Genomic DNA, 15,282 nt, shown 5'->3' on the forward strand with positions numbered 1-15,282 from the left:
GGAGCCTGCAACGACAGCTGATAGCAAAGGGAGAAACAGACTTAAAGCAGGGTATGTTATAGTTTCAGTTTTCGTTCCTACTTCTTTTTCTCCATTTGTTGCTTTCTGATATTCTCCGTGTTTTCTCCGCCTTGTGTTGTAGTTTCTGTCTTGCGTTCCCTTGTGAGTGTCTCTATGTTCTTTTTCCTGTTTTATTTTGATAGTCTGGTTTTCTGTGCTGTCTTGTGTTTAGTTGTCCTTCCTGTGTTTTCCCGCTCCTGTGATTGCCTGATGTCTTCCACCTGTTTCCCTTTTGTCACCTGCCTCTCGTTATCTCATTACCCAGTGTATTTAGTGTCTGTGCTCCCCTCATCTCTTGTCATGTTGTTTCTTTTTTTTTGCGCCTGTGCTGGCCTGTTTGTGAGTTTGCTCCTGTGTGCATTCCAGTCAGTGTTTTCCACATTACCCTCTTCCCAGTGATCCGTTGCCCCCTTTTGAGTTCTTTCCGGTTTTTGGTTTTTCCTTTTCTGTTTTGGACTTTTTGGGGTTTTGGGATTTATTAACTTTGTTTCCTTAGTTCTTGTTTTTGCCATTTAGATTCTTTTTTTTTTTTTCTTCAATCTTCAACTAAACACTCTCTCGCCTGCCTGCCTCCTCTGCGTTTTGGTCCTTACTTCATTGTACTGTAACCGGTTTGTGACACTATGATTGGCCCTCGCAATTTGTGTATGATTCTGATTGGTTTAGCAGTGGGGGAACGCCTCCAACAGCTGATTTAATTTTAGGACGAGAGCACTGATTAAGAGTTAGGTTTTTTTTACGCTGAGCTACATTAGTGTCCTATAGCACATTGTTTTGGTTTCTAAGGCCCTTTACTGTTTTAATTCATTATCACTGCTCTCATCAACCTCATTAACACATTTCCTTAACATCCGGTCTAATGCTTCCTACTGTTGTTGCGGCTATGCTTTTACTAGCCTCTGACTGCCTATTGTGTCCGAACATTGGTCCCATGATATCACTGACTTTTATGTATTTTGTGTAAATTGTTCTATCCTGTTTAAACAGATACCCTTCTTATTTGACTTGTTTGTTTCGTGGCTAGCTGAAAACAGTAGCAGTTAGCATTACAGTATGTCATGTTACCAATGTTTGTCTCTAGAGTCAAACTGAAAGATTCCCACTTTTACACAATTTGGTACTTTCAGCTGAGATAAAGAAACATTTTCCTGAGCAGACTTAAGAGTTTCAAGGTTTCTGAGAGAAAAATGCTAATGTTGAATTATAGATCAGGTCTGAAAATAGCACTCACTTGGAAGCCGTTCCTGAAATATTTAAATATTCAGTCACTGGCTTTTTTATTTTTTATTTTTTATAACCTGTTCTGTGTTGGCCTACTGAATTCCACTAAATATAATGTGAAATACTGTGTCTCTTTGTGTGCATTTGATCATGTATTTCATAGTGAGGAATCATTCCTGTCTTACATGGGTGAAGACATGCACTTATCCTACCACTCTTCCTCAACCACATACTGTAATACTTACTCAACACTCAAAATCTAAGCATACCCACCCTATGTACACACAGCATCTATACAGTACTTCTGAGAGCATGTGTACTGCAGTACTGATGCTAGGCAGCGCACAAAATGCACCACAAACCCAGATGGTATCTGGCACTCTTATATTTCGTCACCATACTTCCTGCTTTGCTCCCGTCATAAGTACTACAATGCTGGAGTTGTAATTGCTGCTTTTTCCAACCTGTGGGGTTTTTTTTGGGGGGGGGAAGACCACCACTGTAACTACTTTTATGCATGAGGAACTAGATCCCTAACCAACTACATGCAAATAACTGACTGATTGCACACAAATGTGTTCAATCACATATTTCTAATGTTTGGGTGTCATGTGCTTTCTGGCCATGCACTGAATATATGTTAAGATTCAAATGAATCTTCTAAAAGAACACATGTTTTTAAACCCCTGAGCTATTGTTGGCCTTTTATTATCTTTTCTACACTTTGGGAAACATCCTTGCATTTGAGTGTTTTGTCAGCTGGGCTGATTTGGTTAATCATTGGCTACAGCAGCAGATACGTAAGGACACAGTGTGACAGAGAAGCAGCACCGTGGCCTTTCTATCACTCAGAGGATGGGAAGAGTAGGTGTGGCTGGCTCGGTGGGACTCATGAGTGTGTGTGTGTGTGTGTGTGTGTGTGTGTTGAGAGTAAGAGACCCGAGCGAGCCACAGTGAGTAGCCTCTTTAGTGCTCTCAGACCTCCCCAGCATTAAAGTTTAATGAGAAAGCCTTCTACTTGGGCTGACCAGGCTATCTACATCTCTCTCTCTCTCCCTCTCTCCTCCCATCTCTGTCTGTGTTTGTGGTCAGAGGACAAGATGGGCTTATATCACGGGACTTAAATGTGTACTCTCTGGTAACACCAGTCAAAAATGTCTCTATATGCTTATTTAGATTATGTTAAATTGTGTGTGTAAAAAAAAGTGTTAATTGGAGTGATGCTCAAATTAGAAATTTGCCACGCTACCACAATGTATTGCACAACTGCTTCCATAGAAATGAATGGGAAGTGTGAAAATGACACTGACATCGGACACGTACCACAAGTGTCAATGTGAGTTGAGCGTGTTAAGTCTTCTTTTTTTTTTACACTCCCTTAAGGACCCCTTATGGTCCCCAGACCTCACTTTGGCAAACACTGCTCTAGTTCACCTGTAACCACACCCACCAGTGATGTCGAAGTGAACTGACACAGCTGTTAAGATTTAAAATTGAAATAATCGCAATGAGACACTACACAATACCTACTAAATGTTGTATGTGCATGACTAAACTAGCAACAGGAGCAACACAATTACTAAACATGGGTCAGCAAACACGGTTCAATACAATTCATTGGATTTTGTACAGTATTGAAGATATGAGAAGAGTGAGATGTGAGAGGAAAAGAAATAAAGGCAAAGGGGGCAGATAGAAGGAAATAAATGGAAAAGAAAGGAAAAAAAATACATGAGGAGAAAGAGAGTGGTAGACACACACAACTATACACACATACTGTACACACTGTGGAGTCCATGCCAAAAAGCACTCTGCTCCATAAATATAGGTAAAACACTCTCAACATCAATAAAAAGAGTTATCAACATCTAAGCACTTGCTGTGGGAGGGGCTGCTTAGTCTGACGCTATAGGCTGAAGACAGGCTAAAGCTACGAAGCTAAAGGAGTTAGTCTGTGCAGGGCTGGAGCAGGACAGTAGCAATGTATTCAAAACAATACTGAACTTAGACCAGACTTAACATCAAGTTATTTAACCTGCACAACCGCACAGACCCTTCGGCGACTCATCATTACAAATGCACGTTGTGCAACAATTTAGAAGCCTACATTTCTTTAGTGTTTTCCCTAGGTTTGTGGAAGACTTGTTGGTGAGGGGGGGGGGGGGGGGGGGGGGGGGGGGGGGGGGGGTCATCCCTCAAGAAAATGTTACGCTTCTCAGTGAAAGAAAATGCAATTTCCTATCATTTTTGAACATTATTATTACCATATCCATCTAAGTCCACTGTTACCAGTTTGTGTGTTTTGTAAGTTCTTTGTTTTATCATTCCATTTTATTTCTAACTGCTGCTCCCTCCACGTATTTCTGCACTTGGGTCCATGCCAAATTACTGACATGTTGGAGCCCGACTACCATCATTAGATCTGAGGAAAGCCTATTTTGGGAGCTTCAGTAGGTGTGTGGCCCCTAAGCCACAATATTGGACAAATTGAAACTGATTATGGTTCAAAATGTCACCCAGAAGGATCCATGGATACTGTACCAAACGGTATGATCTTCCATTCAATAGTAGATTTGACTTAAAATAGCAAAAGTAAACCTCATAAGAAAAAGTCAGGGGATCACCTAATGCCTGTACAAAGGAAATTTGAATGATAATCCAACCGGTTATTTCAGTCTGGACCAAACTCATGGACCAAGCGTCTGATTGAACAACATTGTCATATCTAGAGCCCATCTTAATCACTTTCACTGTGAATGTATGAAAGAGACATTTGTACACTTGCCGTATCCACTCCACTTTCATTTGCTTGCTACTACAAATATAATTGATTGTAACGTTTTTCCCACACTGGCTTTGGTGGGTGCTAATTGTTGATTTAGACAAAGTTACAAATTATAAGTGAAACTAAAAAAAAGTTATCACTTTGGCACTAAAGTCTCACCCATCATCTAACAATCAAAGGACGAATATCTATATTTTTCAGCACATTGTTGTTGTTTGGTTTGGTAAAGTGGTAAAAGGGTTACTTTTTTTTTTTTTTTTTACAAAACTTCATAAAGTCTAGATTGTAGATACCACAAATGCTAGATTCTTCTCTAAAATATATGATAGAAAACACAGCAGCATTGATTTTGCTTCATTGAACCTTGCTCCCCTGAAGCTGTGTACTAAACCAGCCGCTTTATGTGACTACAGCAGTCACAAGTGGCTGTAACATTGGATCCTGGAAAGAATGACAGCTGGGAATCAAACTCTATCAAGCCAGGGAGGATTGACCAGATTGTGAAATTGTTGCCCTATAGAAAGATAGATACACACTGGCCATCTGGTTGCTTCATTTCTGCTAGCGTTTTGACGTTGGTACAATTTTATAGCCTTTTGACAGTGGAGGAAGCCAAATGTGTAGAAGTCGTCATGGATAACATCATGCCAGGCAAACAAGAAAACAAAGACGATGTTTGCATTTGGTTGAGCACCCATCTGTTGCTCTTTCTCTTTCCCTCCTCTGCCTCCTTTCTTCTTTCCATCACCTTTACACTCCACACTCCAGCAAGAATCTTTAGATTGAATTGAATTTTTTTTTGACACACGACTTCATTTCCTAAAAATGACTAATGTTCCTGCTTTTATAAACCGTTCCTGGGCAAATCTATCTTTGCTTTTCCTTTCTCTCCTCTTCTTCTTTCTCCCTTTTACTCTTTCCATCATCCTGTCTCCATCCTCTTTCCATCATCCACTCCTCTTCTCAAGTGGTATTTATAGAGTGGCTCCGGATGCATCGGCTTCTCTCCTCCGCTGGTCTCTGGCCCACGCTTGTTTCCGTCTTGGCTCTTTTTTGTTCATCCTTTGCTTTTCCACTTGTTCTCCTTCCATCTCCTCCTCCCTGCAGGCAGCCTTTTGTCCACCCATCTCTTTCTGAAATGGGAAGACTTCTTGAATTGTGTGTAAACCCCTCTTCACCTGTTCTTCCTGTTTCGTTTTTTTTTTTTTTACCCCACTGTATCTCCTCCATAAATGTGTCTGCTTCCTTTCATTTACCCCTGTTGATCACTCCGCCCCCACCCCTGACTCCTCCTTTCCTTGTCTCCTTCTCACAGCGTTTGCAAACATGTCTGTTGTCTTCCGGATCTCTTGCACCATCAGAAGCAGAGACGTTTTTTTCCTTCAGTGCCCTCAATTGTGCTGTCATGCAGTTCTGGGACTATTGATCCAGCATGCTTGTTTTGTTCTTCCAACTAAACCTCTGAAAAAAGCCAGTTTGTGGTGTTTTAACCGTTGGTGTCAATTGACTGTTTGCTAAACCCTGCCCCTGAGCAACAGTGGTCCAATCACAGCTAAAACGCCTTAATTAGAAACCGCAGGTTTGTCAAGTTTAGGATTTCTCCACATCTACCTCAGTGGAGGTCCTGTTATATCATAGTTTAACCCTTTTGTTGTCCTTATGTTGTTCTTTTTAATTCCCCAAAATAACATGATTGATTCCACACAACACTCTTTGGCAAATAAAAATCTCTACTTTTATTCATTTTGGGGCGTCTTATTTAATTTTATAGCATTTGACAAAAATTGAAGTGGTTTTGAAATAGTATTGAGTAAAAGTTGACATATTCCAGTCTGTGATTATCCATCAACATCCATTCCTTTAATTCTAGTCTAAATAATTCCTAATTTCTGCTTTTCTAACTCAAACATTAAGTATAATTTCCTATAAATGAGGTTTATTAACCATGAATTCCAAAAATAACTGTAAACTAAAGTTAATAAGTTAGTGTTATGTTGTGTTATATGTCAAAAAAAGTGACAAACAACAAAAGCATCAACAAAAGGGTTAAGAAATTACACACCAGACAACGTGTGTTAGATAGTGTTAGTTTTAAGCTTGTTTACTTCTCATTAGTAAATCTTGATTTTTTTTAAAATGAAACATTGGTTGTTTGGACATACAAATATCAAACCATAAATCTACTGTTGCCTCTTAGCCAATCAAATCCATGGGCATAGGTTAGAAATGGAAAGCCCGCCTTTGTTTACTCCTGTGTGAAATCGAAGACACATTGTCAATTGTGAGTGGTGAATTTACATTGCTTGCTACAGGCGAAGCAACGGTATCCAAGGGCACAAGGCTTTGAAAAACAGTTTATCACCACTTCCTGCTACCCTTTCCCAAGGGCTGAAACATACGGTCTGCTTTTTTTCCAGCTTCTTATGAGAAGGAGTCTTCTGCAAGGCGTCACCAGGGATCAGCTGATGTGACCGAAATAGTACTGCCCTATACACATACACAAACACACAGCTTTCCCCTCTCCATTCCCCATCCTTGGGCAATGTATTTATAGCGGTGCTAATTAACAACTCCACACCAATGACTGGTGAACAGAGTGGAGACACAAGAGGGAGAGATAAAGAGAACGTGAGAGAGAAAGGAAGACAGAAGAATGGAGTCCTTGGACACGCTGGGCTGAATGTAATGCCCTAGGCGAAGGCAAACCCATATGTGTGTACGTGTGGGTGTGTACATGCGGATTTTCTGTCTGTGTCATTCTTTATATTTGCGTGTGTGTGTGTGTGTGAGAGAGAGTGTAATTGGGTGCTCATTTGCACACTTATTTTGACATCTGGCTCTCTCTGCTGGCCCATGGTGTTGACCTAGAGAGGAGACGCCCACAGTTCAGCTGGTTCACACCACTTGGACCCATCTGGTCACTGTCTAGCATGGCCACATGCTAACAGTGTTAGATAGTAACACATTACAATAGTGCCAATAGATTACTTTTTTCCAGTAATGAGTAGTGTCCTATCATGGCTATCTTGTGTGCTTTGTGAAAACAGTGGTCCTGGTCAGGACACGTTAGCTTAGCGCTGGGTCTGGAGGTGGTGAGGGTAGGCCTTAACTTCTGCTAAAAGAGGAATTTACACCTTCCAACTTTTACATTTTTCAAATGCTGTGTCTTCTTAGCTGTCTAGCTAGCAACCAATACATCCAGAAATCAACTGGGGTTTGTGTGAAGATAGCTGTATGTTTCTCAGTTAGCTAGGTTATTTTAGCTTAGCTTTGGGGTTAGCTTGGAGGTTGATAGAAAGTACTGGCTGGCTGCTAACAAAGCCACAGTGTCTCATTTTCTATTTTACGATGCGTAAAACATGCAACTAGGGGTGTGAAGGATTTAGGCTACATTTACACTATGTATCCATGGATATACAGTACAAATTGGAAAAAAAAACCTTAGAGAAAGAAATAAGGCAAAAATTAAGAACCATGGATTTATTTGCTTGGACCATCTACGAGGTGGAACGGTTACTGAAAGGTATGTAAGCCAACCTTCCCGATAAGACCGGCGGACGTTTCTACCCGTCCAGACTAAAAAGCAACCCCAGAGTTTTCAATCCAAAGCGGTTAGAGTTGTTGCAAATTTTCTGTGACAGAGACAGTAAGGAAGTTGAAATGTAACTGAAGCTCGTAACATGTTACTAGTTCCTGCTACCTTTTGAGAATGTAATTAATGTTTTTTCACCGTAGCCATTTTGTTTTGTCACAGCAGGTGAAACAGATTGATTGGATGGCGGTACAATTTCTTTTTTGTGCATCCAGCAGTCATGAAGCAACATTAGCTTAGGCTTGGAGTTGTGATTTTGTCGTATTAGTTTATATCCACAATATTCCACTTTCGGGATTGTTCCGTTGCCAAAGGAAACTCTGCTGGATTTCACAAATTTAGGCCGGATATCCTTGGGCTTTCTTTGTGTTGCCATTTTAAACTCTGGTTGATGTACAGTATGAGGACTATGGTTAACCTTTTCTCAGATCACTGCAGGGAAAATTCAGAAAGCCAGCTATAATATCTATCCAATGTCAGTTTGGTAATGCCAATGCCCCGTATGGCACTTAGCACCACACTACTGCACTAATGCAACCTGCACAATTAGGTTTATTTACATTTACATGTAGCATACATTTTAACATTTTAACATATAATTTAAGCAGTTGCACATTATTGTTTCCCCATCCTGTACATATTCAATTATTTGTTCTTTTTTACTTTATTCACATTATTTCATGTATATTGTATGTATGTATGTATTATTTTCCTAGTATTTCATTTATATTTATATTCTGTGCTTTGTGACTGATTTTGCTGCTGCAACACCAAAATTTCCCATTTTTCTTGGGATCAATAAACATCTATCTATCTATCTATCTTAGCGCTGCCCAAGGCAATTGTGATTGAATTACAATAAATGCCAATAAACCAGAGCATGTTTTCTCCCATCCCGGAATGCTGTGTGGACTCGCCAGACCCTCCTTTGCAGCGCTGTAGAGGAAGGTCTGGCAATGCAAGACTACTGTCGAGTTAATATGAGTCCACATGTTACTATCCTTTTAGCTCAGTTTTGGGCTTAACAGATTCCTGAGAAAAATACCCGGCTCTTTAGATGCTAAATGTTCCACTATAATCGTTAGCTAGTTACTAATTTTGTCTGTCTCCTGTCTGTTGCTGGTCAGGTGGCATACAGTGGGTTTATCAGAGCTTTTTTTTACTGAAAACAGCGGCGTAGAGCTGAGGGGAAATGAGATGTGTGATAATTTCCTGTGGGTTTGTCACTATGAGCAACCCTTGTCCTATTACGAATTGTAATTTGACCCATTGTTAATATTATTAAGTGTTCTTCAGTAAAACCTTTACACAGTAGCAAAAGGTTGTAGTTTTTGAGATATGTTAATACAGCTCTGTGGTAATATGTTTTAAGAAGGAATAGACTGATTATTGGCCCTGGCTGATTTTCGGCCTGTTTTTTGGCAGCTGGCAGATTATCTGTATCTGCGTTTTATTTGCCTAATAACCGATAAAGTCAATGAATTGAAAAGTGTTCTACTTTGCTATGTGTCTGACTTAATGTCTCACCCACAACACTATCTGACTCTCTTTTACTGTGTGTTATGTTGAAAGTTTTTAATTTCTTAAATGGCTCAGATGGCATTACTCTGGACTGTCACATTGTCTATTAATAGGGTGTGATATTTAAATTTTGGATGGTGTCTGTGTGTATGTGTGACAGAAAGGTTGCACATGTTTGAATACTGTATTCTGCATATTTTGTATTCATTCTGCATACAGTCTGTGCCAGTCTACAGTCTGTGCCATTGACATTGGCGACTATACACTGTGCAACTTATCAGTTGTCAGTCATCAAATTAGAAGAAGAAAAAACTGGACTTGTAATTCAGCTTGTGCTGCCCCCAGGTGAGCAACACATGAAGTCACTTTGTGTTTACATATTCAAAGCTAAGAGTTGTGGTAAAGCGGTGATGATTTAAAAAAAAGAAAAGATCCAGTAATCATGCAGGTATCTTCATATAAAGTTATATGATAAGTTAATATAAATGCTCTGATGTTGGGTGGTCCAGATTTCACTGAATGGCTCTCGCTTTTAAGAGATATTTTTGTGTTTTAATCACTGATTGACAGAATACCGTCCAGACCTGACATCAGAATTTCACATGACTATACATAGATATTTTTTAAGTCAAAGATGACGAAACCCTATACTTACTGCAGCAGAGCACTTTTCTGATTTAGGCTGAGAACACAGATTTATTTTCATACTAAAAAAAGTCACCTTGTGCAGCTTTAACAGTGCATGTCTGCTTAATGTGGGGAAGTGGAGGAAATACTGATGAAACCGTGGCTCTAAGAACAGGAACAGCTGGTGCACTGACACCCGCTGACACCCGGCGCTTGACGCCACCACGTTACCACGGCAACCGGCTGTGCACCCTCTGTTTCTGACAGCTGTTCCCATGGTGCCTGGGCTTGGCTCAGCCTCTGGACTCCCATTGGCGGGATAGATAGCTTCTCGGTGTCAGAGGTCATGTTTATGACGTTGCTGCCGTGGCGGTGTCATGTTGTTTTTCCCATTCGAATGACGTACAGATCAGTTTAGCTAAGGTTTGTGTCAACTCCACTGTCCATTTGTCATTCTTTTTGACTATTTGCTAAAGCAAAGCCTACTTGAAACACGTGTGAGTGAAAACATGCACAGTTCTCATCCTTTTGAGTATGAATGCGTGTGCAGACACCGCATCTGCCTGTCTGGATGACTACAGTTATACAGGATGCTACTGGATGCTTCATCACAGTGTGTATGCTATCTGTTCAAAGCTTAACCATGTCTTCCCCAGTCAAGCACAGACAAAACTGGTGATGGATCCTGGCTCTGCATTATAGATGGCACAAATGCTTTAATGTTGAGCCCCTAGGTTATTATGGCTTGCTGTAAAGTCCCCTTCAGGCTTTACAAAACTTCAGCATTGGAACTTAAACATTACATCCCAAATATTTGAGAAAAATGCATATAAGATTTGATAATATTCAAAATATGAGCCTAAAGGTACCCAGACTGTGTAGGACAGAGGATATACTTTTCCAAGAAAATATTCCTTATGACTCCGTTTTTTCACGTTTCATTCAACATTCCACGTCACAAAACCGTCATTCCTGATCCAACCATCCTTGTCAGCTGATTGGCCAAATGTGTCCCAGTCCACCCGCCACCTCCATGTTCCAGCTCTGTATGGTGGCACAGTCTGCTGTCTCTATTCCGAGACAGCTAGAAACACACTAGTTAAGAGGAATGTACAATTAGCTTTTGTCTTCTTATTTCTTGCACAGTTTCTGTTTGGCATTTGAGAGATTCTTTTCAGGGAGACTGTATACTTTGTTGTTTGTTCCATAACTTTTTTTTGGACAGCTTGTTTTTCCAACTCGAAAGCATTCAGTAAAGACACAGCATCCTCCCTGGACTCATAGGTCACGTTGGAGGATTGTTATCGGTTTGATTTTTTTTTAACCACCAAAAGCGGCTGACTACAGATCAGGTGTTATGTTCTCTACCTGTTTCCTACCCAGCAGCTGAGCATTACAGACGGGGGGACATGTCTGCTTTGACCAGTTCCAGGTGATCTAGTTTACAGTGTAACCTGAATGTCTGTGTTTGTTTTTTGGACTCTTTTTTTTTTTTGGGACAAAACAAGGAATTTGAATCTTACTTTGGGATCTTTGAACTTGTGATGGCCTTTTGTTATTATTAAATAAGTAGCTCTAGTACACTCATAGAATTTTGCGTAGTTTCTCACTCCAACTTTTAATCAGTGTACGGGTAATCTATGTAAATCCAGTCAGCTAGCTAGACTATCTGTCCAATCTGAGTTTTCTGTTGCACGACTAAAATAATCTTTGAGCGTACATGTTCCACCAAAACAAGTTCCTTCCTGAGGCTTTTTTGCAGAAGCGCTGTTGCTCTGCCCGGTGCTTAGCGCCACCCAAGACGATTGTGATGTGTTTAAAGAAATACCAATAAATCTGGCAAAGCTAGACAAGTGTGCGGGAGATGTTCAGTGTCCTGCTAATCACCGGGCCTTCCACTTACACAGCTTTCTTTTCAACAGATTCAGCAGGAATTGCTTTTGTTTTTTGCTTATTTTAAAAAAGTGTGAATGCCAGTGCACGCCATTGTCTTGATGAGTTTCTTTTGACAAACAAGCTCACAGGCACGTCTCTGTAGTTAGTGTGCTGACAGAGATTTAACTAAAGTTTGTCTGCTTTTCCAAATAGGCAAATTGGCTGCAAAGCTGTGAAAGAAGCCATCTTCTCTCCTCTCTATCTTTCTCCCTCACTCAGCGCGCTAATCAAAATGCTGTCTGGGTCCCCCTACACGAGAGCCACGCTATGCTAATGCAGTATTCCTTTGACAGTTCTGTTGTTACAACACTGTGGGTGTTTTCACATGGCCTGATTTGCATTTCACACTCTGGTCCAATCCAGGAAAGCAGGGAGGGGAAAGAGGCTGTGAGCCACAGAGAGCAAAACTGAGCTGAAGTTTTATCTAATTGCGTGTAGGATTTAGATTTGAAAGGCACCTTTCAAGTGGCGCTCTAATTGCCAGTTATTTTTGCTGGAACTGGAATGTTCTCAAACTTTTGCGTGCATAACATCACTTTTGTGTTTGTTAGATTCATTTATTTGGAAAATTATTCAGTTATTCCGAAATTCCACCACATCCTTTTTTTTCCTCTTTTTGTCTTTCATGAATGCAAGGATAGTTACACAGGAAGAGCGTGACTGAACACAGCTGGAGGTTAAAGTTGACCAAGTACAAAAAGTTTCTGAATGCATGATGTAACACTGATGGGCAAATCTTCCACTTTTCTCTCCCCGCAGAACACTGCACCAGCAGTTTGAGAGCTACAAACAGGAGGTGCGTCGCATCGGCGTGGAGACGCGGCGTCAGCAGACCCAGCTGAAGGACGACGCGCCCACCTGCGGCATCTGCCGCAAGACCAAGTTCGCCGATGGCTGCGGCCACCTCTGCTCCTACTGCCAGACCAAATTCTGCGCTCGCTGTGGAGGGCGGGTCTCCCTGCGCTCCAACAATGTGAGAAACCTTACCCATCAACCTCCCCCTTTTGCTTTCTTTCTTTCTCCCTCCCACACTCACCTCATTCCTGCTATAGATGTACTGTTGGTCCTTCTGCTTCCGTGTTTGTTACTGTCTGCTTTGTTGCTTCCTGGTTACACTTTGGTGAGGCCAAAGTGTATTGGAAGAATGTCTTGGCACCAGTGTTAGGCCCTTCAAGGCTCATTGTGTAAGTCTGAGGCCGTTGTGGAATGGTTATAAATGACGCACCTGAGCTTACTTGGGACATGACAGCACACCAGTTAACAGCATCTGTGTTGTCCTTTTGTCTCCTGTCACTGCACCGCAGCCATCAAGCATCACGTTGGATATTACTCTGATTCTCCACTGGGCGAGTGCTGCATTCCAGCTGCGTTCCGGTTTTGTTCCGTCCTCCGTCACGCTCCAGATTATATTGACTCTACAAGTACTTTAAAGCACAATCACGTGTTTTTTAAGCTAGTATCTACCTTTCACTCCAAGTACTTCTGCAGTTAAACTCCATGCTCTCTCTTTTCTGGCGTTGCCCTTGAGAAAAGATCTATGGTTTTTATTTTTATTTTTTTGTTTTTCAACCTCCAAAATGAATCTCTGATGAACCAAGCGGGACTGGCTTGTTGCAAATTTTCTTCGAAATGTCTTGGAAAAAAAACACAGATTCCATTTGCTGCTAGCAAGATTAGGTGTTTAACTTTGTCGCAAGTAACTATAGTCATAACTAAACAATACACAGCTTATTTCTCGCATAAAATGTTTTCAGAAACACATTTCGGTAAACTATTGCCATAAAATAATAGTCTCCAAACGAGCCGCCATTTTGGCCTGTTGTGAAATTCAGGACCTGACAGCCCACGTGAAGCGGTCGTCCAACAGGTGCAGCCATCGGAGTTGTAGGAGGGTGGAGCCAGTTTTCTTTGCTTGTCAGTGATCACTGGAGGGGATCTGATGACTGCTAGTGTTGAGCCCACCAACAACCAATGCTGGGAAGCAGGCCGATACCTGCCGTTCAAAAATGCCACAGTACCATGAGCAGCAAAGACATAATTTACGGTGGCCAATTATACAATAATCTGGGATTTTTTCAAAGTTTTTGTTTCTTTTCAATGTTTTTGCCACTTTTTTAACGTCTTTATTGCCTTTTATCTAAGTTTTTTTGACAATTCTTTCAATGTTTTTGTCGCCTTTCCTGACATTCATTGCATTTTGACATTTTGACAATTTTATTCCCCAACAATTCTTTCAATGTTTTTGTCGCTTTTCATAAAATACATGCAGACATGTCCCTAGATAGTTGCCCTTGCAGGGCAGCATTAACCTCTATGCTACAGGCTCCAGAGGCCACACTATTATAAAAAAAAAGGCCCACACCGGATCACTAATTTAGAACCATTCATTTGATCCAGGGTGGATCAGAGTGGCATCCATCCATAAACATGTTTGTACTATTTTAAGACGCGGCCCTCCATCCAAGCATTTTATGGGCTACAACCCAAGAGTTAGGACCTCCTCCTGGGTATCGTACCTGACTATATGGGACCTGCATCCTTGGCCTGCTGGTCCCCAATCTGTTCAGGATCCGCCTAGCCCAGCTGGGCCTGAACTCACATTGGCACCCATGTATGCAGAACTCAAAGACCAATGAGAACTGGTAATAAAACAAAGCTAGTACCCTTGTTGGTAAAGCCAGTGATATTGCTTTCACAGCAGACAGGCTGTTGCATGGATGAGACTAACATGATATAAATGCAGTCTATAAATAAAACAAATAAAGCATTTATTTGAAAGGAAGTGTGCTCCAAATAACATCAATCAACATGGCCTTTTTATATAATCCATATAAGGAGTGTTCAATATGGTTTTTTTTTCATGATATGATACTTAGCGTCACTTAAAAGGGAAATTTCAGAAGCCTAAAAAAATCAACACTCTCAAAAGAAAAGGTGATTTAAGGTATGTTTAATACTAGAAGTACTGGATTTCCATAACTACTAGAACTGCCTTGAGCGGTCTATAATCTCTAAAGATAGATCCGAAACAACACAAAAATGTACATACTAATACAGTTTAATAATACATTTGAGTAGTAATACATTTAGCAATAATTCCTATCGTAGCATAGTAAACTGTAATTATTATATACATTCACACCCCTATTTTTCCATACAATTGGAAATGAATTCAACATAACTCACAACAGGAAAATAATAATTAAAAGTATCTTATTATTTAACATTGTATAACTAATCTAGTTTTTAATGTGTAACAAAATATGCCTAGATTTTGTCTGTTTTTGTGTCACTTTGACATAATGAATCAATGAATGTGTTTGTGTCCAGTCACAACAAAACAGATTCAATATCTGGTTCCTTCACATTATACAGTGTGATCCCGGTGTTATCTAGTTACGGCACAAGGACGTAATACAATACAATGTTTCCCTCATACTAGGGTGACCAGACGTCCCCGGTTTCCGGGGACAGTCCCCGGTTTTGGTGGCCTGTCCCCGGCTGGATCTGTCCCCGGAAATGTCCCCGGATTTCACTGTGA

The 15,282-nt window shown here is 40.7% G+C and overlaps 1 protein-coding gene across 24 annotated transcripts in view; it reads left to right on the forward strand.

Annotated features, from left to right (window-relative positions):
• The window catches only part of rims1b (regulating synaptic membrane exocytosis 1b), a 174,675-nt gene that overhangs the window by 9,467 nt on the left and 149,926 nt on the right, over window positions 1-15,282 (forward strand). For all 24 annotated transcript variants that reach the window (XM_032526711.1, XM_032526701.1, XM_032526759.1 and 21 more), the window contains exon 2: window positions 12,501-12,714. In XM_032526711.1, the coding sequence (XP_032382602.1) occupies window positions 12,501-12,714 (214 nt within the window). The remainder of the gene's footprint in view (window positions 1-12,500; window positions 12,715-15,282) is intronic.

This window comes from Etheostoma spectabile, chromosome 2 (assembly GCF_008692095.1).
Source record: "Etheostoma spectabile isolate EspeVRDwgs_2016 chromosome 2, UIUC_Espe_1.0, whole genome shotgun sequence".
Lineage (NCBI taxonomy): Eukaryota > Metazoa > Chordata > Actinopteri > Perciformes > Percidae > Etheostoma > Etheostoma spectabile.